This window comes from Taeniopygia guttata, chromosome 17, assembly GCF_048771995.1.
Source record: "Taeniopygia guttata chromosome 17, bTaeGut7.mat, whole genome shotgun sequence".
Classification (NCBI taxonomy): domain Eukaryota; kingdom Metazoa; phylum Chordata; class Aves; order Passeriformes; family Estrildidae; genus Taeniopygia; species Taeniopygia guttata.
The window spans coordinates 5766350-5790793 of record NC_133042.1 but is presented as its reverse complement, the minus strand read 5'-3'; the positions used below and the strand labels follow the sequence as shown (position 1 = coordinate 5790793).

The 24444-nt window shown below is 43.6% G+C and overlaps 2 protein-coding genes across 17 annotated transcripts; both read right to left on the bottom strand.

Annotated features, from left to right (window-relative positions):
• Positions 1-20: 20 nt before the first annotated feature.
• Positions 21-17407, bottom strand: ODF2 (outer dense fiber of sperm tails 2). 16 transcript variants are annotated; one of them, XM_072936608.1, is made up of 21 exons: positions 17176-17322; positions 16328-16406; positions 15490-15643; positions 14205-14321; positions 13429-13605; positions 11512-11678; positions 10374-10503; positions 9929-10060; positions 9439-9513; positions 8764-8835; positions 8094-8210; positions 7035-7220; positions 6644-6753; positions 5832-5967; positions 5134-5244; positions 4851-4955; positions 4126-4284; positions 3160-3260; positions 2463-2625; positions 2010-2135; positions 21-1279 (listed from the first exon to the last, which is right to left on the bottom strand). In XM_072936608.1, exons 3-21 carry the CDS (start codon positions 15595-15597, stop codon positions 1106-1108), a joined length of 2466 nt encoding a protein of 821 aa, XP_072792709.1. In that variant the 5' UTR covers positions 15598-15643; positions 16328-16406; positions 17176-17322; the 3' UTR covers positions 21-1105. The 16 variants fall into 16 exon arrangements, with proteins under 16 accessions (XP_072792709.1, XP_072792710.1, XP_030142388.4 ...); XM_072936609.1 differs by having other exon boundaries at positions 15490-15599; positions 17176-17307; XM_072936610.1 differs by having other exon boundaries at positions 947-1279; positions 13429-13602; positions 17176-17235.
• A 1891-nt stretch (positions 17408-19298) lies between these two features.
• On the bottom strand, positions 19299-23744 carry PTGES2 (prostaglandin E synthase 2). The gene is made up of 7 exons (XM_030286795.4): positions 23474-23744; positions 22397-22591; positions 22231-22286; positions 21475-21627; positions 20884-21084; positions 20455-20572; positions 19299-20069 (listed from the first exon to the last, which is right to left on the bottom strand). The coding sequence occupies exons 1-7, from the start codon at positions 23687-23689 to the stop codon at positions 19941-19943; spliced, it is 1068 nt and encodes a 355-aa protein (XP_030142655.1). The 5' UTR covers positions 23690-23744; the 3' UTR covers positions 19299-19940.
• Between the last annotated feature and the right edge of the window lie 700 nt (positions 23745-24444).

The window sequence follows — 24444 nt, the reverse complement described above, 5'->3', positions numbered from 1 at the left end:
AAGAGGAAATCCCCACCATAACCAATTAAAATGTAGTTTATTGGTTTCACCCCCAGCACTTCTGGGATTTCTAAAGTGTTAACACGAACAATTACAGATCTTTCGAAAACTGATTAGTTTAGAAAATTTTGATGACAAATACTGCCAGTGACTACATCACATAGCATATAAATAGTATAAAAAAGAGAGAAAAATAAAAACAAGGTTTATTTTTGTCCCCCTAAGAACCATTTAGTAGAAACAGTAGGACACTAGAGAGCACATGGACTTTAGAGACTTGAAATACAAAAGATCTGGTTTTCCAGAAGGTGTAGAGGAATTTGATTAAGAAGCTGAATATCTCCAGCTTCTCCTAAGTTGGCTAAAGGCAAAGTCAGGATTTCACACATCCCCAGAACTCACATGGCATTTGCACCAATATCTCAAATGAAGTGATGATGACTTCTTTCAAATTTAGATTGTTTTGGCTCAGTCCTGGGTGGGTATACTCAGGATCAGAAAATCAGGGTAAGAGGAGTAAAGCAACATTAGCATCACACTCACAAGAAAAGGTAAGGATCAGGGAGTATATAAGAATCAAATATAAAAAACCAAACCAAACTCATAATTTCTGGTATAAAATTGTTAAAAACACTGTGGTTGTGCAGGAGATTATCTCTTATGAGTGTAGAGCCCAGGCACCTCAGTTATTTTCAGCATCACACCAATAGTATAATTTTTTTTTTTTTTAAACCCCACATGATCTCTCCAACAGAGAAACTGAATGAGAAGTGAAGCACAAACAGAGGTCAACAAACTTTTGGCAGGTTTTAAAAGCTGAAACCATCATGACCTGACAGGAGGAAAAGGATCTTTTCCATTATATGCAAAACCACCTGGTTTTGGGGCTCAGTTTATGGTGTAACAGTAACCTCCAGCACCATACCAGTATTGCTGATACCCCACATTTTGATCAGATGCCAACATAATTTTATTTTCTCATTCTACAATAAAAAAAATCTCCCAACAGTGACCCTGAAATGCCATCCAGTTTTCTAAACTAATATGGCTTTTTAAACAAAGCTCCTTCTGTGTGCTTAAAAAAGGTGCAAGGAAAGCATTGCTCTCAGAGAAGAGAGCGAGTGTGGCTGGGGGAGCCCAGGAAAGCACTTTCCCTAAAAACGTTGTCGTAGGAAGACTTGAGGAACTGGACGTAGTTCTGCATGCTGCGGTTGGTGCTCTCCGACTGCTCCAGCCGATCCCGCAGGTCCTGGAGGCGGCTTTCGTATCGGCGCTCTGCCTGCACAGGGGAGCACAAAACAAGCTGAAAGGCAGCAACATTCATCCTGTTCATGTTAAACTCTTCCCCCAACGTGCCGAGGAGAGTCAGATTTAGCACAGCAGGAGATGACATTACCATAGATGGTGCTGTGGTATTTATAATTTCTGCAGTTCCCAACTCCATTCAGCAACCCGCTGATAAAAGCAGGAGACAATGTGGCTTATCAGTTGGGCTTTTAAAATGTATTAGCTGTAGTTACCAGTAATGAAACACACCCTTTTCCAAAAAGCAACTTGACCTGATCCATCAGCTAACACAATTCCAAGTAAAACTAAAGCAAGTAAGCAAGGTAATAGGACAGGACAAAAGAAGAAATCCTTTCATCTAGAAGAGGAATTGCACTCTCTCTGATATAGGGGAAATTAAGTTGAAATCTGTCCATGATACCTGGTGCAAATCTACTTTGAACACAAGGAAAGTCTGATTCTTTTCTTACACACACATAACTTTACACCAGGTTCATTCATTCATTGTACTCTGACTGGCCTATCACTAACCACACAATCCTGAATTTGATAACAGCAGACATGTCCTACACCACACATACATGGGCACACACACAACAGCACATCACATTCAGGCACACCTCTGCATGACCTCAGCAGCACATCCACAAGATGATTTATGGAATACAACTGTTGCCAAGGCACCACAAGGACAGCAAGAGTATCCCCCACAAGCCACTCACATCCTCTTTGCTCCGATGCAACTGGTTCAGCTCTGTTTTATTCCTGCTCAGCTGGGTCTCCAAATCCAACACCTTGGACTGGGCTGCCTTCTCTCTGGAGACTGCTCGTTCTCGAGCTTGCTCCACCTACACAGAACAACAACTCTGTTAAAGAGGTGTCTGTGGAAGAATGTTTTTTCCCTACCCATTGCCCACAAAAGCCCTTTAAAGTTTAACTGACATATTCTCATCTATAAACAGCAGCTCAGTGTTGTGCTTTTCTCTGTTACAAACCGAGTTCAGTTCTTCAACAGTGCTGACAAATAGCACCAGCACATTACTTGTATTTCACTGAACATGATGATTTTACTGGGTTTGGTCATAAGCTGAGAAGATATTTTCAGCATTCTCACTGTTCCTCTTTCACAGCCTGGGTAGCTTTGGGAGAATTCACAAACATGAGGAATTACTCACTTGTCTTTTGGCATCCTCGATGGCCATCTCCAGCTGACGTGCCAGGGAGCTGCACTCACGGCTCTTCTCCTCCAGCCGCAGCTGACACTGGTGGATTGACTCCTCACGTTTTGCTATGACCTGAAGGAATTCTATGTTCTGGGCACTCGTGGACTCTAGTTTTCTAGTTTAAGACAATAAGGGAAGGAAACCTATTCATTTTAAATGGAGTGTGTTTCATTCTGCCTTTTGTCAGGTCCTCACTCCTCTGGTAATAGATTCTATTCCCGCTTGAAAGGTGAGAGCTCCAGGAAATAGTTCTCCAGTCATCAAATCAAAATTTCAAATATTGAAGGACCTACAGAGTATCCATCTACCTGCATTTTCTGAGACATTGTCACTAGAAGAAATGTATAAACATAAGTAAAAATAATGTAATACCAAGGAACATCAGCATTGCCAGGCTAGATTGGACAAGGAGCTGGTTTCTTTGCTGTCTAAGCCATCATTCTGTCTAACAACATTCACAACAGGTGCTGCTGCAAAAGCATATAACCATCAGTGGACAGCTATTGATTAGAGAACCTCGCGGGATAAGCAAATGCACAGAATCCTGGAGGCATGTGGGGAACTGGAACAAGACTGAAGCTGTTTCAATCCCCTGTAAAAACAATAGAAATGGAAGGTTAAAAAAGCAAGAGAGCCCAGTATTTCTAACCTTTCTAGCTCCTCCACCTTCAAGGTGAGTTGCTTTTTCTCCTCTTGGGCAGACTGATATCTCTCTCTTGTCATCTCCATTTTGTCCCCCTGGAGGTCAATCTAAAAATTACAGGAATTAATTATTTCACAGAGCAGTCACTACACACACACACATGTCCAACCACCAAAAACATATGCAGCTCTCAGAAGGAAATATGTTCCATTCATAACTTCTGGAGAGCTTCAGAAAGGGAACCATGGATAGAAAAGAACTAAACATCCATTTTGCTGATGCTTCCAGTTACAGTCTGGAAAGGTGTAGGAAAAGTCATCTGTACTGCAAAAGAAAAGCCAGGCCCATAAATTCCTGCATGTAGAGCAGCAGGTACAAGCCAAGTACACAACAACAGCAGCCACAAACATGCCAGCAGCGCACAACAGCATCAGAGCCTGAAACACCAGGGAGGTTTATAATTCCAAACCAAGCAGACTACAGTGGTCAGACAGAGATCATGTGCCGTCGCGAGGCACAGCTGTAGATGTCATCCCTGTCTGAAATTGTCCTGCAATACCTTCACAGCCTTTCTGGGACCCAGAAACTGGGAAAACAACCTGAAATGGGAGTGAGAAAATGGCTGGGCCAGCACCGTCACCAGAAAACTACAGGAGGGAAAGCTGACAAGAGGATGAGGAAACAGAAACAAGGGCTGGCATTAGCAAGTGCTGCCATGGCTGCTAACCAGTCCCAGAAAGATTCTGCACCAAGGGATGAGAAACCTTTCAAATATTAAGGAATGCTACCAGCAAAGCCACTAACTTCTTGCACAAAGACATGGCACACACCTTTATTTTGCAGTGCACGTTTAATCTTTTCAGAAAGAGACGAGAACAGAGACGAAGTTTGAACCTTGCTGTGATTAGAAATTCATTCTCCTTGCCCAGTTGAGGTTTGCGCTGGTACGGGTACTTTCTGCCAGTCCCTTACCAGCTGACGGAGATCTGCAATCTTGGCACACAGGTCCGTGTTCTTCTTCTCGTAACACATGAGCTGTTCATGACACACTGCCAGCTGTGTCTCCATGTACTTCACAATCTCAGGCAGCTTTTCCAGCTCAGAAAGCTGCTGCTGGAACGTCGCACGAGTCTGTAATCAAAGAAGAGAAAGTGAGGAACTTTCAAATGTTCGTAAGATCAAGACTAAAACATTTCTCAACTTCAATGAAGCTTTGTTAGTCCACAACCATGATGACATTGTGTGGACATTTGGATAGTGCTGGGAGTTCAAAGCCTAATGTCTTTTCCTGCTCCAAAAATTTTTCACTTAGGATCTGGAATTCCCTATGGATGGTGTAACAATGAGTATATTGGATTGTGGGCTTCAATCGTACTAGAAGTACATGCTCTGCTTCTGAGGTCAGCTGTTCCACATCAGATAATGGTGTAACCCACCTAATCCATTGTCCAAAACCATTAATTCTGCAGCAAAGGACACACAAAATAATTTCTACACCTCTGAAGAATGCCATATAGTCAAAAAGAAGCTGCTAAATGTTCTTTCTGCAAAACTTATTGAACAAGTCCTGAGAAAAAACTGATGCAAAAGGCAGAGTCAAGATAAGCCTTTTATTTCCTATTCACAGCTGTTTTTCACTAGATTCAGAACACTAAGACCCATGAATGTCTATAACATGTCTTTAGAGGGATAGTTACCTCTTCAATTGCCTTGTTCATTTTATCCTTTATTGCCTGGTTCTCTGCTTCACACTTCTCCAGTCTTTCTGCCATCTCATCTGCTTCCTTTTGGGCCATCTGTGCCTGGACATTCAAAAAAAGACCCCAGACTTCATCTGTTATAAATAGGTTTCAAATCATGTTTGCAGTGCCTTAGAGTAATTTAAACTGCCCCAGTTGGCAATAGCTAAGGCATTGCAGAATAAGCCACAGTGGAAGGAGAAAACACCTTTGTGCAAGGGCTGAAGGTTCTGAGACCCACCTGTGTCATGTAGTTTTCAATCAACCCTTCGTAGCTCCTGACAGAGTTCTGAAGATGTTGCAATTCCATCTGTGCTTGGTTCAGCTTGTCCTCCGTTGAAATCAAAGCAGCCTGAAAAAAAGAAAACACTTTCCATTGAGTGCTTGGAAGTATCTGCCATGTGAACTCTCTAATGTCACCTAGACTAAGAAAATACAGTTTTGTCCATGCAAGTTGCTGAAACTTTTCAGACTTCAATAGACTACCAAATTTGCATCAGCAGAGCACAGCGGTTTGGGATGGAAAAAAATATGTAAGTCACCCACAAGATCACTCATGGTAAAGGACAACAGTAGAAATATGCCATTTTTTTTGTTCTGGAGATTACTATCCTCTCTGTAGGAGCCACAACAGCTGTTTGTTCTCTGGTCAGTAGCATGAAGGTGTAAAGACAAGATTTAAGATCCCAACTAGATGAAACAGTAGTTGGAGATACTCCTTGCCAAAACATGGAAGAAACACAGTTCTCCCAGTATGTACACTTCCTCTGTCTCCTCCCAGCACACTGGCTCTGTCTCAGTCAGGTTATATGAACTGGTTTAAACTGTATAGGAACAATGGGTGAAATTTGACTCTGTCCTCAGTGCCCAAGCAAGTTGTTATAATTCCCCCTTCTTTTCCTACTAGCATTTAATCTTCAAACCCTTAGAGTCACTGACCTTTAGTTTTTCATTGTCTCTCTTTAAAATATTGTTCTCTCCATTCATCTTCTGTACTTTATCTGACAAAGCATCGTTTTCATCCCGTGTCTGTTCCTGGATCTTTGCCAGTTGTTCCACCTGGTCTGCAACACGGCTGCCGCACAGAAAGAAAATTAATCCTAAGTGACAAGAAGAGTAAGGCTCCTAACCTTTGAAAACTAGCTTCAGAAACATGGCTTTTCCCTATCCTTTCATCTTCCTTCTCCAGTCATGTATGCACACCTCTCTGTTAACACAGTTTGACTATTTCAATCTTTTTATACCTTCTGGAAATTCACTGGAGTTGTCCCACTGGAGCTCAAATGAATTGTCTCGAAGATGCACAGGATAAAGATATCCTCTCTCAACTCATACCTACTTACTTTTCCCTGCAGCAACGCCTGTACTGCAGTGATAACAACATATTTATTTACCTTCACAAGAAAACTGACATCAACTATACTACTTATCTCTTTTCATATCTTCCATTCCAGTTATTCAAAAAGATCTCAAAACAAAAATAATCTTAATTCAAGGCAAAAGAAAGTTTTAAGAGTCAGCAAAGCTTAAAGAGTCTGCTTTTGCTGTGGCAAGTCAGCAGCAGAAGTCATGTGTCTCCCTCTACCTCTTCAAACTCTGCTCTAGCCATTAGGCAGTGCTGGTTTTGCTTGGTTATTTACAAACAATTCAATTAAAACATTAATTTCAATGCTATTATTCAATTTAATTATCCCTGAACTTTGAACTCATCCCCACTCCTACTTCTTTCTCTGCACTGATTTTACTCTAACCTGTTCAGTGTAACGATTTCCATTTCAAGGTCATCCTTCTCCTTCATTGCTTTGTTGCAGCGATTCTTCCAGGACTCGAGATTGCACTGGGCCTCAGCAAGAGCACTTTCCTGTCAGACAAGGGAAATATAAAAGGGAAAAAAGTAAGGAGAAGACAAAATCATCACTGGTGTGAGATATGCAGACAATACCCTTAACTTAGGACATGCAGTGAATACAGTCACAGCTAAGCAAACTGGATTTGTTCTAAACTTGGCATAAATGGGCCATGGCATCAAGACAGAAATAAATTTCATTAGTCGAGAGAAAAGACTCTCCCCAGGGCTGCTACTAGAAGGCAACAATTTAAAAGCATGACCTCAAACTAGGCCTCTCCTGTTTCAGCAGGTACCTTTTCTGCTAGCTGGGCAGTCAGTTTCTGCACATACTCCTCACTCCGCTCTGCCCGCTCTTTCTGTGCACGGACCGCTTTCTTCAGGGCCTCTTTATCGCTCTCTGCCTTGCACTTCAGGTCTTGCAGCTGTTCCAGAAGAAGATCCATCTCTTCCTTAGTATGATTTTCACTGACTTCCAGACTCTGCAGAGGAACAAAACCCACCACATGGATTAATGCCCATATTACACCTGCAAATCCAAAGCAGCAACTAATTTCCTAGAAATGGTGAGAACCAGGCACAAATCCCCAGTGTTCAGTCTGGAGGTATTTGCAGTCAGGTTTCACCTACACAATCCTGTGTAAATGCTGAAAGAGATGGCAGCATGACATCTTCCTTTTCTTCCAAGAGTCTTCCCTTCTTCTTTCATAAGCTGCTTCCTAAAATACTGATTTCTCTCCTGACCAAAATAAATACTGTTTTAACAGTCTTTTGAGCTACCTGAGAAAATTCTTTTTATCGATGAAATGTTTGTGTATAATAATGTTGCTTTATGCAGCTCTTACTAAAACAGATTAAAGCTCCTCTAAACTATTAATACATTTATGTTCCTTGTAACATCATTTCAACATATGCTAAATATAAAAGTCTAATCAAAATAAACCAGAGGAAATTTCTCCTCCTCATTAATACTGGAGAACAGATGAACGAGGGTGATCAAACTGGCACAGCAGTTTTCCAAAAAAGCAAATTAAATAGTTCCAGTTTGTCTTGATGCTTGACTAAACCAAAGCCATCTTTTCAGTAATTATGGAGTGACTAACTAAGGAAAAAGAAAATCTAATTAATGCACATAGACCTTCAGGCTAAGATTTTGCCTCATGCCTCAAAAGTGAAAAGATTACTCTTTTTTTACTTAATTTGTAAATCACGCTGTGTGTTAATGCCATAAACATCACTAGCCAATATTTCAGTCAACCAGACACTGTAAGAAGTTTCTGCTACTCCTCTTGTGAGTAAATTCAGTCCATGGGAGCAAAGGAAGAGACAATCTCCAGGGAGCAGTGCAGACATACCTTCAACTCTGCGGCCAGACGGTTGTTTTCCTCTTCTTTGCTCCGAAGCTGGGCTTGTAAATGGGCTTTCACACACTCCAAGGATCTGGCGAGTTCAAATGCTTTCTTTGCCTGATCCTAGATAAGCAGGAACAAGACAAACATGTTTTTACTCAACAAGCTAATAGAAGGAACACTTGATAATATGCTGTAGCAATCTCAGATTTCTTCACTGAATGAGATCTAGCCACCTCCAGATGGACCCTCACAGCTCTTCTAGTCCAACAAAAAGGCACCAAATGAGCAACACATGTGAATGACTGGCCTGAAAGTATATTCTAGAACAAAATATCTTTCATATCTGATCTCTTCCACTGCATTCCCCCTTTACTTCCTAAACTAAGGAACAGATTGGAATTTACCATTGGGAACAAACAGGACCTTAAACAGAAGGGCAATTCAGTGCCCAAGCAAAGAGAATTGTACATATCCATCCTTGTCACAGGTGTCTTATTAGCAGAATATGGAACCCACAATGGTGTGGGTATTGGTATCTGCTTAGTTTTATAAGCAAGCCAGTCATCTGATCTCAAAACAGCAGTCTGCAAACAACCTCATATTTTGGACTGCCTGTCCAAATTACAGAACTGGAAAGTAGAAAAGAGAGAGGAAAACAGAAAAACAAAATTACCTTTTCTGCCACTATCTGAAGTGTGAGGGTTTCCACTTCCTTTTCTTTTCCCTGAAGCCTGATCTGAAGTTGCTGGAAAAACAAACAGCACGCAGATGTTCAGGAACAAACACATTTAGGATGGCAGGTAGATGGCAAGAGGTGTAACTGGCTCCCCGTCAAGACCACCTGATCTGTGGCATGGTCTGTCATCCACAACAGCATCCTCATCCCCAGAAAAACAGGATGCATTCTACTCAAGCAGGAAGCAAAAGGGATACACATACGCTTGTGCAACAGGGCTCCACAGAATAAAAAGGGTATTTACCTATGTCTCACAGCAAGTTTTGTAGCTTCTGCAAATGCAAGAACTCTTGCCTCAGTTTACAGAGAAGGAAATTAACAAAAACTGGCACAAGGTAACTCATTCAGTGACAGAGCCCAATACACAGAATTATTCCCATTCTAAGCCCCCATATTTCAAAGGCAACGAAAATCTACCCACTTTTAAGTGCAGGTTGTTAACTAGAGAAGCAATGTAGTGGCTCTGATTACCACAAAAGCTCAAATAATTATTTTATTGACCTAAAGGCACTAGAGTAAGATTTGACAGCAGAATATAAGACAAAAAAGGGCTTGCAATTTCAGATCTTTCTGCTGCATCATTAAAAAAATGCGAAATAGTTGTTTGCTTACCATGTTCTCTGCATCTGAGTCAGCCAGCCTTTTCAGCAGCATTGCTTGCCGATCCATTACCTTCTGGGTATCTTTCTACAGAATAAATGCATGAGAAAAATTGTTAACTAAAAAGTCAGTTTTATACAGGTTCTTTAAACAGAACTGGGAAAATCAACTGCATCTTCCCAGCTGCAGCAGCAATTCTTAAAAGATATACATAAACATCACATTCGCTAAATATTTCACATACTGTTACCCATCTTTTAATGCAGTCAAAGACTTATAGGCTCTATCATCCTCAGAGCAGAAAAGCCAGTCTTACTCTATGAATTAGGCAGAGATAAAGAAAAAAATCCAAATAAAAACTATCCAACATTTATGGGTTGACAGGGTCTACTGCAGGGCTGGGAAAAAGAGTTGAAAGATTTCAAACTCAAAATTCCCTTCCAGCCCACGAGACAACACAGCCTCCTGTAATCAGCCAGGCTCCATACCCAGCAGTTCTCACCTCCCGAGACTGAAGCTCTGCAAGAAGTTCTCGGAGTGTCCGGTTGGTTTTTTCAAAGGTGCTCAATTTCTGGAGCAGAAGCTCTTTTTGTCTTGTAAGAGCATTTATATCTGTGCTGCTCATGTGTTTCTCCTGAAGGAAAAAACATTAAACAAACAAACAAATAAATAAAAAAAAACAAAAATAAAAAAAGGAATGAGAAAAACAAAACACAACAACTCAAAACCCACAAAATATAAACAAAAGGATGTAATTGTTCACTTCTGTGCAGAAGGTAACTGCAAGAAAATACCCCACTTTAAAACCAAGCCAGCAAACATCTTAAGGATGTTAAATCCCTCCACTTTTCCTTAGGTTTTGCTGGATTAACAACTATAACATTATTTTTTAGGACAGCCATATAACAGGACAACGTATTGAAGGCAAGAACAAAAAGGACACCTACGATGTTGAGCCTCCCAATGGTATTTCGCAGAGCATGGATCTGTCTGGCAGCTGCTGCTCCATCCCTTTCTGCTTCATTCAGCTTGGACAACAAACACTCCTTCTCCTGCTGCAAGCACTCCTTCTGTAACCTGCAAGGAGAATTCAGCCATCAGAGAAACAAGAAGCTTTGGCAGCTGTACCAGCCACTATTGATCTAGAGTTGATTGGGTTAAGATTCATAAAAAGCTCAAATCAGAGGATAAAAAGCTTAAATGAAAACTGCTTAATATTTACCCTCTTTTGGTGTGGAAGCTGTTTTGAGAAAAGGCAATAAGCAGACACCAGGAGCTTGCTAAGATCACAGCTATGAAATTTAGAGGGGACAAATCAGGCATACATCAAAAGTGAACACACTGCTAAACCCAAAACACAATGCTGTGCTTTTCCTGGGCACTTATGTCACACCAGTAAGACTCCAAATGGCCAAACAAAAAACAGAAGAGCACACCACAATATGCAGCTGAATATTTTTAGCCAGCACTTGTAATCTTAGAAGCATTCACAGAGTTTTCTGAAAAAGGAATACAAAGTACTAACTTCCAAGTGTATTTCTTAAGGAAAATTAAAACTAACTCTCCTAAAACACTAACATCCCCCTGGAGACACAAACTTCACTAATCTGCAGATGCAAAAATGTCAGACTTGCAGACCTTCAGAATCACTAAGAAAAAAAAGCCCATGGTTCAGTCCTCTCAGGGGCTGTCACTCCTGGCTCTATATGATTTTTATAAATGTAAAATATTCTCCTCTAGTTTTCAGTGCATGTTTATTCATTTATTGTTCTATCAATATCATCACAATTCAAGCAGAATCCCTTAATCTTCAAAATACTAATTGCAGAGCCAGGCCGACCCTCCACACAAGCCAACTGCTCTCAGGTTCCTCTCAAAGGAGGGATTTTTCCCATTCCAAAAATCATGCTAGAGCCCTTCACTGCAGCTACTGCAATCTTGAGCCCCCTTCTACAAATGACAAAAAAATCCAAGTGCATCAGTTCTTCAGCAGCAGCTACAACCTCAAATCATGTCAGCAATAAAGGAGGAAGGTGCCTGTGAATATCACTAGTGCACGAAAAGTGAGAAGTGAAGCTTTCTTACGCAGTCAGGTCCTTCTCCTCCTTCATGAGCTCAATGTTGCGCCGGAGCCGCGTGTTCTCATTCTCAGTTTCTACCAGCTCTTGTGTCACCTCGTGCAGTTCTTCCTCCTGCTCCTCCAGGAGACGTTTTGTGATTTCCTCCTGTTCCTCCATTTGCTGAATCTTGACCTGAAGATATTGGAATAAAACTTAAAGCAGAGGCTTTGGAAGTGATACATAGAATCTACATCCCAAATCAGTAAACCACCCATAGGCAATTAACTTAATGAAAGTTAAAAAAAAAAGAAGTGTCTCCTCCCAGGTGACAAGTGACAGGACAGGAGGGAATGACCTCAAGCTATGTCAGGGGACGTTCAGGCTGGACATGAGGAGGAATTTCTTTATGGAAAGTGTTGTCAAGGGCAGCCCAAGGAGGTGGTGGAGTCACCATCCCTGGAGGTGTTCAAGGAACAACTGGACATGGCACTCAGTGCTCTGGTTTATTTAACAAAGTGATGATGGATTAAAGGTTGGATTCAGTGATCCTGGATGTGTTTTCCAAACTTTAACAAGTCCAAGTGCCAAGTCCTGCACTTTTGCCACAACAAGTCCGTGCAGTGCTACAGGCTGGGGGCACAGTGGCTGGACAGTGGCCAGACAGAAAAGGACGTGGGGGTATGGTCGACAGCCAACTGAACATGAGCCAGCAGTGTGCCTTGGTGGCCAAGAAGACAGAATAGTGTGGCCAGCAGAAGCATTCTGCTGAAGAAGTCATTCTTCCCCCGTGGCACTGGTGAGGCTGCACCTGGAGTGCTGTGTCCAGTTCTGGGCCCCCCAGTTTAGGAAGGACGCTGAGATGCTCAAACACAAGGCTGGTGAGACTCAGGGGTGACCTCGTCACTTGCTACAACTCCCTGAAAGGTGGCTGTAGCCCAGTGGGGATTGATCTTTTCTCCCAGGCAACCACTGACAGAAGAGAGGACACAGACTCAAGCTGCACCAGAGGAAGTTTAGGTTAGACATCAGGAAACAATTATTCACTGAAAGAGTGATTCAGCATTGGATCGTCTGCCCAGGGAGGCAGTGGATTCACCATCCCTGGACAAATTTAAAAAAAGCCTGGACGTGGCACTTGGTGCCATGGTTTAGTTGATGAGGAGGTATTAAGGTCATAGGTTGGACTTGATGATTTCAGAGGTCTTTCCAACCTAGTTCATTCTGTGATTCTTAATGATTCTGTGGTTCCAAAGTTGATTTTTGCTTTGTAATCATGCAAGTAATTCCATTAAATTTTGTAGCATAAATAAAATGGAAAATGCTTCATGTAAGAATCTACTCTACTCAAATTCTATTCTTGTTCACTGATTTGATATCCATGTAGTTTTGAGTAAAATAGTAATACAGAATTTGCTACTCTGACTGTTAACTCAATTTAAAAATGCAGTTTATGCCCATCATGATGTATCTTATGAGAGTTGGGAATATCTCCCACATATTTTTTAAGTGGTGTCAAGTAAATAAGAGCCTATTTATCTGGAAAACACAACATTACTGGGTTGCACATTTTTGAAACTGAATCGGAAGAAACAATATCATTGAATAAGGGGATTTTTTGACAATAAAACATCAATGCATTGTATTCTTCACTTCCTGGAGTCATCAGTTTTCAGATTTTGGGCTTGAGCAGGAGAGATTACTTGGAGACTAAAGTACAGCAATGCCTTATTAAATTAATAATATTTTGAAATATTTCATAATGTGGCTTAGTGTATTTCTCACCAGGATAGTTCAACTATTCTAAACAATTCAGAGTGATTTTCAAGCAAGCTACCAACAGCCTGGGTAGTCTTCCATTGCACCAAGACCTGCCTCTAGCCTCATCTTGTCATAGGATCAGCTACAAAGCCCCAGTCAGCAGGTCTTTCCACTGTCTCCTCACCTCTTTCTTCAGTGTTCCCACCATATTCATCAGGCTGTCTATCTTCTTTTCATATTTGTTAATTTTGCAGCAAGCGGGACCATCGTCATCCGTGGAGAGGTCACTGACGCGCAGTACTGACTGCATCTTGTCAGATTCACCATTAGGTGTAGCTTCCACTCGTTCACTTGATTCCTGCTAGGGAATAAAGGGTATATTTTTTTTTTAGTATAACATTATAAATAGTATTCTAACATTGCCAAAAACAAGACACTGGGTCACATCACTGCAGCAAGGCTGGGAAAGAAAAAAAACATTGTTTACAAACAGCTCTTCTGTTTCCATCTGGGGAAGGTCATGAATGCAGAAAGACTACAATGAAAAAGAAGAAAAACTAATCAAAGCTCAAATCCTCATCTAGAAAGTGCCAGGAATACAACAAGCAAAACTTTGGACCATGAGAATGAAAATATGATGCAATGCTACACAAACACTCCATGCTTTTGAAGAAGTCTCTTGCTGAGCCTCCAGATGAGATCTTGAAGTGCACCAGTAAATTACAATAAAAGAAATAAACATGTCTGGCTTCTAGAGACAGAAAGGCATGGCCACAGGCTGTTTATGAATTCTCAGTTTTTCTACATTAAAAAGTGAAAAAGATTTACAGAAGATATTTCAAATAGATGGCAGGGGACAGTAGCCTTCTTTCAGATCTGCCCAACTCTCTCACTACACAAGTGCTCTCTTCCTCCTCGGCTAAACCTCAAAGTTGTTTTAAAGAGCAAAACCAGCTGTACCTCCCATTTCAAGATGGTATCACGAGTACTTGTTTTGCCTGGGGGTATCCAAGGGGCCTTAGTTTTCACCCTCACAGCGCGCACACCGTCCCCTTTAGATTTCTGTTTGTGCTTTTGCTAAAGAAAGAGAAAATAAAATAAATTACAGACCCTTAAAGAACCATTTGCAATTTTTAGTGCTGCAGAACTAAATGAAAGATCATTCATAAAGGACTATCAGTAGAGCTTCACAGGATGCATCAGGTGAGATGAGTAGCAGCCATCAAAGGAAGCTGACACCAGCTAGAAGAAAAGGTTATTGCACACTCAGCTGAGAGGATGGCTGGATGTAGGTTCTGACAGATCTCTGGGACATCCCTTCTTCATCCCAGATTCACCTCACAAAAAAGTAGCTATATCATTTGATACCATGATCGATTTTGGAAAGCCGTGGAAGTGTTTTCCCTACTCTGCAGTCAACTAGAAGATGCACATTTATTTGTATTAAACTTGAGCTACTCTAACTCAAGGAGAGTTTAAGTGTTTTTGCACAATTCAAACCACAGATAAAAATCAGATGCTGTAAACATACCCTACTGGCAATTAATTCATAAGACTCATTATTTTCACTGTCATTCCATCCCATTATGAAATCTGCCATTAGCAACAAACACAGAATTAATAGAAGACTTAGAACAGGATGTCTGTAGATAAGGAAGAATGAGATAGCAACTTCCATCAATTTTTTAGAACAACTTTCCATAAATATCCAGCAACAAAAGAGGATATGGGATACCTAGAACCTCAGCTTCAGTTTTGCCTTGTGCCTCCTATGGAAGTGGAAGAGATCTTCTGGGCTGCAGAGCTCAGTGGACAGAGAATGTCCTTAACGTCAGAAGATGGTCTCAATCAAGATTCTTTTTCTAAGCACATTTATTTTAATACAATCAAGATACTACTTGAAATGCCTAAGTACTAGCTCTCCTCAAAGCTTTCCTCCAAAAACAGATACGAAGCCAAATACAAAACATTATCAGACACAGCCCCAGAAATAAAAGGGAAAAAATCTGCCAAATGATATCACATTGAAAGCAACATTTCTCACGTGAGCATGAAAAGCAATTTAAAATCATCTTTCAACAAATCAACATAGCAAATGTGTCACTGCAAATTCACCACTGAATATGAAATGGAAGTCTCAACAGCTCTAATACAACAGTAGAACAGACCTGGAAGATTCTGTGATGCTTCTAGCACCATTCACCTTCTCTGCAGCCCTTACAAGCAACCAGGTACACACTCCTACCTGGCATTTTGCAGGTGTGGTTTTCTGCCCCTTTTTAATATGGACATGGACAGAGGTGTTTTCATCCACATGGACGTGCAAAGGGGGAGATGAGGAACGGTTCTTCATGGCTGTTCTCCCACAAATGGGAAAGGGAAATACAATGAAGGGAAACCTGTGAATAAGGAGATTTGAAATAACAACATTTCCTTCAGTGTTCAGAGAGAAACAGTGGCCAGCCTTGGTTAACACTTGAGCTTTTTATCAGTAGCATCTGCCATTTTGAACTTCACGCCATTCTTCTGTAAAGCCAGGAATAACACAAATAATTCCTCTGCTTCCAATATTTTCTGCCTTTTATCTGGTTACTGAAGATCAAACACAGCTGGATCAATAGCAGGTGTCTGTAAGAATCATTGAAATTCAAAGTCTTACAGCAACTGAGCAAATCAAGGGTTCCCATAACCAACAAAATCTGATTACAAAGAGAAATTTGAAGCAGGGAGAAGAGGAGAATTAATTGAACAGTTAAGAAAAACCATGAGGAAATCATCAGACCAATCAATCCTAGAACCCTGAACCTGTATCCTTCTTCGTAAGTGCTTAATGTTGAGCATCTTTTTTAAGCAGAAATCCTTAAAAGCCATTGCATCACAGTGTTTCTTTAATCGCCACAGAAACACATAACCATAACCTGACACAACACAGAAAAGCCTAGAGACACAAGGTCCAGGTCATCATCTTGGAGCCTCAGTTGATGTAAAGGCATAACGCAATTGCAAATCTTACACAATGCCACCAGCAGCACTAATCTGATTCTGGCAGAAAAGATATTGTCAGCCTAGGTAAAGTTACTTACAGCTACTTTCAAGGCTTTGACTTTCTTGCACACAGTCTTGGGCGTAGAGGAACGTTCTCCGTTGATAGATGAGATACACCTGGTACAGAAATAATAAAATTATTCAAAGGAAAAGATGCCAAGTTCTGAACATCCTCCTCCTTTTGATCTAAGAGAATATCAAGGCTCAAACATATCAAGTGCACAAACAATAAAAGTGGGTGTGCCCTAGTTTTCTCTATAAAGCACAGGATGAGGGAAGGACAGACTATAATTCCTAACATACTGACAGTGAAAATTGTTTTAAACAGTGGAAATATTTTGTACAATTACATGACGGCACTATTCACTTACAAACTTTCAAATTCGAGCTGCAATTTTCAAGGAACACAGCAGTACTTCCTTTACTTCAGGAAGAGGACAGGCACTGACGGAGCCTTGGAATCACCACGAGTGGCAACCAAACGTGACTGTGCCTCCCTTAGCAACAAGGCTCACTCGTAAGTGTTAATTCCTCCTGCAATCTCTGCAGGTTTTCCGTGGATCTGTGGTCACCTCAGGCTGGCGGAGAGGCGGTCTGTGGAGCTGCTGGCAGCCCCGAGCAGGGCAGGCCTTCAGCCGGCCGGGCCCGGCCGCTCCAACGCCCGCCCGCGCCGTTAGCCCGAGCCCCGTGCCAGGAGGAAGGAGCCCGGCAGGCCGGGAAGGACTAATTCCCGGCGATCAGACCTCACCCACGCGGTGAGGGGACACACAAATGGCGAGGAGACACCCTCCAAGGCAAGGGAACGCCCACACGATGAGGGGACACCCCACAGGGCGAGCCCCCCCCCCCTGCCCCGCCCTGCCCTCCGCAGTCCCGGCGCTCTCACCAGGAGCGCGGAGTTCGCAGCGACTTCTGATCCCTATCAACACGGCGAGCGGCGCAAGGGCGGCCGTGGGCCGAGCTCTGGGCACCTTGTCCGCACCAGGGACAGGAGGACCGGCCGCAGGGTCTCGGCCGCCGGCGCCGGCGCGCCGCCCGCGGCTCCACCATTGGGTGATTCGAACGGCCCTGAGCGGCGGTAACCGCCCCCGGTAACCGCCCGCAGCCCGGCGCGAGCGGCCGAGCCGCCGCCCTGCGCACCGGGCACCCCCGCCCCGCACACCGCAGCACGGCCCCTCAGGAGCGGCTGCTCATCCGCACGGAAATGGGGGGTCTGAAAAGAGGATTAAATAACTGATTGATTTACTAATCAGTTTTCTTGGCGTTGCCTTTGAGTTTTACCGGCTTTTTACCGTTTTGCTGTCTTTAAGGTGACACTAGAATTGTGTACAGAGCCACTTTTACTGTAAGCTGTTAACCAGAATTGTGTGCAGTTCTGGCCGTCCCCAACACAAGGACATGGAAGTGTTGGAGATCACAAAGTTGACGGGACTGCAGCACCTTCCCTATGAAACAGGCTGAGAGAGTTGAGGCTGTTCAGCCTAGAAAAGAGAAAGGTTGTGTGGAAACCTCAGAGCACCTTCCACAGGATCTGAAGGGGGCTACAGGAAAGCCAGAGAGGGATTCCTCATCAGGAACTGTAGTGATAGGACAAGGTGAAAATTGAAAGAGGGGAAATTTATGTTAGATATTACGGAGAAATTCTTCCCTGTGAGGGTGGTGAGACACTGACACAAGTTGCCCAAGCAGGCTGCGGATGCCCCAGTCCTGGCAGTGCTCAAAGCCAGGTTGGATAAGGTCTTGAGCACCTGTCTAGTGGAAGGTGTCCCTGCCCATGGCAGCAGAGGTTGGGAGCAAATGATCTTTAAGGTCTATTCCAATCCCTTAAAAATCTAAGACTCCATAAAAGGTGATACAAAATCCTGAAACAATCTTTATTTAATGTAATATTATTGGCATGTTAAGTGTTATGGATATTCATCTTGTGATGACTGATTCACGTAGCACAGCACAGCAAGAAGTGGAATCACTGAGCCCTTGGTGCTTCAGATCCTCACTTAACATGAAAATCTTCCTCCCTCTCAGGTTGAGGTGGATGCTGAAATTATCATCAAGGGTTTCTTCAACCTCCTGTTTATGCATGCTCAATATAATTCTTTAAAAGAACATTGCCTGATGATACTGTGGAACACAAGTTTCAGTACAGAACAGTTTAAAGAAATACAAGTCAGAGCAGCCATGCAGCCATTTGTACTGTAAACATTTTCTTTCTCCCTTCAATGTCAGATCATAACTGAATTTGGAATTAGTCTTCCATTCAGAAAAAAACCCAAACCTCTATCACCACCATTGTTATAACCTCCCTGAACACACATTGGGCAAGCACTTGTATTACAGACCAACTTCAGCTGCACCTGAAACATCACAACAAATCAGATTCCCTGAAACCTGCCTGTTCTTCCAGGGAAACAGAGCTTAAGCAGAGTGGTAGTTAAGGATACTTGGGCTGTGCAGAGGATCACTCACATTTGAACCTCCATTGTCTCTTATTGAAAAATATAGTTTCTACAGCTAGAGAGGGCCTTTGACAAGGGGCAGTGGCTTCCTCTGTGAGGATGGGGAGGCACTGGCACAGCTTGCCCAGAGAAGCTGTAGCTGTCCCATCCCTAGAAGTGTTCAAGGTCAGGCTGGACAGGGCTTGGAGCAACCTGGCCTATGGCAGGGGTTGGAACAAGATCGTTTTTAAGGTCCCTTCCAACCCAAACCATTCTATGATTCTACCCAGCACAGCTCAGAAGACTTAGCTGCAGGTACAGCTCCTAATCTGACTGCAAAATCAGCAATCCTTTGTTACTCTTGCATGATAGAAACATCTAGAGATCCCCTGGCCATGCAGATGGCTCTTAATCCTTCTTTTCCTAAAACAAGAACAAACTGATTCTCAGGGATATTCCAGAGAGATCTCATGAAAACAAGCCTTTCCAATAACTGCTCTGCATTTGTGATTTCATTGTAGGCCATGTTCTTTGGGTGTAAAGGGTAAAGTAAGAACTCAGATCTCACAAAAGGGACAGAATAAAGCCAGCCTTTATCCTTGCAGAGCATACAGAATCAAATCCTGAGAGAACCGTTTACATGGAAGAGTGAAAGCAGATGCCTTGCTGAGCACAGCCTCACTGCTGTCAGAGGAAGGGTGCCTTCTCCAGAACTGCAGATTCCTCCTGTTCCCTTAGCACTAGGTTTACAAGATTTTATTGCAGGAAATATTGTTACTTAAAAACCAGTATCCAGTGTCTCAGTCAGGAAAACACATCAGGTGACATGGATGAGTAGCAGGAGACAGCCTGAGGCAAAAGCTGGTCAGGTCTACCACATGTGACACAGCCATAACAGCAGCCAAGAACATCCTGCTTTTACAGTAGCCTGCTCTGAGGATATCTCTTCTCTGAAAGAAGCCTTTTTTGCTGCATTCTCCAGTTCAGAGCATCTCCTTTCCAGCAGCATCCAAAATCCCTTTCTTTTACCTCTCCCCATCCTTCTATAAACACCCAGTTGGACCGTTCTCTCACAGCAACTTGATGTTCTGAACAGGGTGGTCTCTGTGCCCACATGTCAGTCCATTAGGTGTAATCAGTCAACTCTAAAAATAAAAGCCATTTCTTCTGAAGTTTTCACCATGCAAGTACTTCAGGGAGGCAGCTGCAGCTGGCATCATATTGCAACTCCAGTTTTTTCAATGACTTCTTCCATGCGCTGGTACCAAGGTTGAATTTTGGTGTGAACCATCATGTCATCAAAGGCTTCCAGCCCTTCCATGACCCGGAGTACCCCATACACTGCCTGTGTAGAGCAGAGAAGTCAGACAACACTGAAAAAGCAGTGGAAAACGGCTTAGGGTACAAGTGTCCTAACAGCCAAGCTAGGATGGCTCTTCCTTCTGTCCTGCCATACGATCCATCCTTCTGATTAGCAAGGAGGAGTGAATGGCAGAAAGGTAATTAAGAATATGCATGTTTTCCCATGAGGAAAGAGTAAGGAAGGATCAGGATCTATGTGCAGTTATGGGCAAGTCCCCACCATATGGGAACTGTATTACTGCACAAAAGATAATGTATCTCATATAGCTCAACTTCTCTGCCTGTACTTGCATTAACCATTTTACAGAGAGGAGCAGCAGGATCATTTGTGATCCACCTGACAATAATCACAGGGATGAAGCCCTTACCAGGTCAGCGAGGTTTGGCTGGTTCCCACCCATGAACAGTCGATTTTTGCCAACAGCTTTCACCCACTCATTAACTGCTTCATACAAATCTTCTCGGACATCATCTCGAAGCTGGTGTCTGCATAAAGAGAAGAATCAGTTTGAAGACACAAGTTTGTTTCTTTTTTTAACCTTCTATCACCTCTCACCTTATGGGATGGTCTTGGTTTGCAAGTAAGGGCAGTATTTCAGAGTGAAGGGGCAGTCAGTAATTTAATAGTGGGTGAGTAGAGGGGTTCAGTAACTCCAGTTACAGAAGTACAGTTGTTACTCACACAGGACTAAATGGTTCAGTTTAAAACTCTGAGGTTCTGCCCTTTGACAGCTGGAGTTTACAGCTAAGGAGGCACTATTTCTCCTCTTGTGGACTTGGTGCTTAGTGATACCAACCTTTTCTTCAGCCTCTTGCTTACGAAGAACATGGCAACAGCCCCCACGTATTTGGCAAAGAGACCTTCCAAGGTGCCAAACTTCCCCTCACGGACAATGTAATCAAAGGATGCCAAGGCTTCTTTGGGGGTGCGGTAAACATTGGGGGAGATGAGGTGAACAAGCCAATCATCTGCCCATTTTCTCCACTTCATTTCTTCCCTGCGAGCAGTCAAAAGAAAGTTTTCAGTGAACGAGGTTAATACAGATAGAAGAGCTACAGGAGGCAGGATCACAGTTGCCCTAGCCAGAGACCCTTCCAAGATCACTCTTACCCAGGTACTCTGCTGACCTCTCTAAAATGCACTCAGCATCGTTATCTTTGGCAAGACTCCTCCAATCTCAAACTGAATTTAAAACTAAGATAGAGTATTAAGTTCTCTGCCCAATATGAGAAATAAAGCAGGAAGTGAAACTTTCCCTCAATAGCATTCCTCTGTGGCACAAAGGAAAGGCCAAGAAAGAAAGTCTAGGTAGCTGAAGGCCTGTGTGACCATGGTGGTGGTAACTAAGCTAACAGTTTGGAGAGCTCAGAAACTGAAGAGACCTTACACTCTCACTTCTTTGACAGGATAGACTCTCTTGGTCTCCTTCTCATCCAGCATGAGCCAGTATTTATTCTCATACTCAAGCACCTCCTTGCCTTGTTCAGTCACCGTTTTAACAGCTGGATAAAAGGACACAATTTCTTCTAAGCTATTCCTCCTGTGAAAAGAAACACAGTTAGCACTGATCTGGCTCTTACAAAAAAGGAGCAAGAGCAAAGGTCAGATTGAAAGATACACACTATAAAATGTATTATTCTAAAAGTAAGTGCAAAATGTTCCAGATTCTATTTGGAAAAGAAAGAGACTGGAACAGCTACTTGCAAATAACTATTATTAGTGCACATACCTTTGTCTGTGGCAGAACAGAAATTTCTGCAGGCATAAAATTTCCTACCATTCTCAAGTAGACCTAAAGAACAGGCCATAGGCACAGCAATGGCATTTCATTCTAGGTATCATAACTGGCTAATTGTAAGCTTAGTTCCAGGACTAACACTAGTCCATATTTAAGTAGATTTTGTGCAAACAAAATCTCACAGATGAGAAAGTACTTCTGAAAGGTACAAGCTTTGCTTTACATCACACACATCACAACATATATAGGCCCCACCCAGGTGCTTATCACAGCCAGGCTCAGGTCACGCAGAGCTTCAGAGCCTGAGGTCAGCAAGAGACTTACAGCACACTCAGAGTCTTCTAAATCTCTACTTAACCTGGGCCTTCCACATTCAACTCTTCTTTCATCACCCTGTTTTCTTACCTGGAAACAAGATAGGTCTTTATTGCACTGATTATCACCGAGGAGTCGTTCAATTGCTGAAAAACAGGATTAAAGCAACAATTTAAAAGAAACAGGTTAAATTGAAAAGGAAATTCTTCAAAACCTTTTCCCCTGCATGCTGAGGCTCCAAGTCAGGGAGGCTTACCAGAGGGCTCCCAGCATTAGCTAGCAGGATGGGCACCTTTCTGTAGGAAGAGAATTTGATCTCTTTCCTCATGATTGGGTTCACTTCCACAATTTCATAGGGTAGTCCATGATAATCAAGAAAAGCTCGGACTTTGCTGCAGAAAGGACACGTTTTATACTGGTAGAGAGTGAGCTGCAGGCTCCCTGCAGGCAGCTGGGGAAGAAAGAGAACAGAAGATTCCATTTTCTGCTAAAAACATAAATACAACCCTCCTTCCACCCTTATTTCTGTCTCGAAGGTTGTGACATTCAGTGTCAACATCTGATCATGAGCATATCTTGGCTACCAGATGCTTTCTTTAAATGGCATCAAATATTTAAATATTCACCATTCATTGGGACCAATAACTCTCTACACATCTATTTAATGTGCTGGAAACTCCTATCCACAGCCAGGAAAAAATATAAGCTAAATCAAGACAGTTTACCCCTTTATGGTTTCTATTCTGTAAAACAGAATTTTATAAAAAAACACAACCATTTGCAGTAATATTAAACAAAAATAAAGCCTTTACAAGACAATCCCACCCCCACAACAGCCTCTGTTGAGACCACAAAGTGGGGAGAGCAGAGTTTGCATTTGATTTTAGGCATGTGTCTGCCCAAATTCATATTCCTGGGATTAACCAACCTGGGCACAAGGCAGGGAAAGCTCAGGGCCATCGGAACATCAGTTATGGGATGTTTCGCAAAGCTGCTACACCTCAGCATCCTGACAGGCCGTGCCTATCATTCCTCACACATTAAAGAACAAATGCAGCCACCCCGCTTTGTTTCTCATTTACAATTTACTGGGTTACACAACCCTGCGAGGGTGCTGAGAAAAAGCAACAACAGAAAAAGCTCCACACCCCCAAGGAAGCCCTCACTGAGAGCTCCTCAAGGAATGCTCTGCCAGGGGCCTCCCAGACCATTTTAAGCTCTTCCCGCACTCCAAGCGGGGCAGAAGGAGCCGCTCGGTCCGCGGGGAGCCGCTGTCCCCGGGGTCCCCGCGGCTCGGGGAGGGCCCGGCGGGGATCAGGGGAGCCGGCGTTACCTCAGCGGCCGAGTGCTCCCGCAGGCGCTGCCGCGCCGCCAGGCACAGCCCGGCGCTGCCGCCCAGCGCGAACGCAGCGCCCAGCGCCAGGCGGCCGCCCCCGCTGCTGCCTCCCCGTCCCGCCGCCGTGCCGAAGGCTCGTCCCGGGGCCCGCAGCCGCCAGGCTGGCGGCAGCAGCAGCGCTCCGACCCGCCAGACACGGCCGGCACCCGCCATCTTCGGCTGAGGGCGGGCGGAGAGCGGCCGCTCCGCCCCGGGCACCGCGGCACCTCCCCGGCACGGCCGCGGCTCGGGGCTCGGGCTCGGGCTCGGGCTCGGGCATGGCAGCGCCGCGCCCCTGAGGGCACACCCCGCGCTCGGCACGGGGCGGAACCGCTGCCCTGCAATTATCAAATCTGGGAACGCACCAGAGTCTAAAGTGGGAGTAAAAGAATCGGTTAAAAGGGTGAGGGAACTGGGCCTGTTCAGCCGTGAGAAAAGGCAGCTGAGGGGATTTTATCGATGTCGATCAGCGTCTGCAGAGAGGGAGCACAGAATGGATCAGGCCGTGGCGCCGAGCAATAGAACAAGAGGAACTGGCAGGAGCTGGTGCACCGAAAGTTCCACCTGAACATGAGGAAAAACTTCCTTCCTGTGCAGTGATCAAGCCCTGAACAGGTTGCCCAGAGAGGGTCTGGAGTCTTCCTCACTGGGGTTATTCCAGAACTGTTTGGACACTGTGCTGTGTGTGCTGAGGTGACCCTGCTTGAGCAGGACGGTGAGACCAGATGACCCACTGTGATCCCTTCCGACCTGATCCCTTCTGGGATTCTGTGGTTCTCTGCCCAGTGGGGCTGTGGAGTCTGACCAGCACATACCCACAATGCAAGTGCACATCTCCAGACTGAAAGTCATCAGCTGTTTTAGTAACATGTGGTTACATCCATTAATTACATTTATATTCAATTTATCTATTTGGGGCGCAACATGAG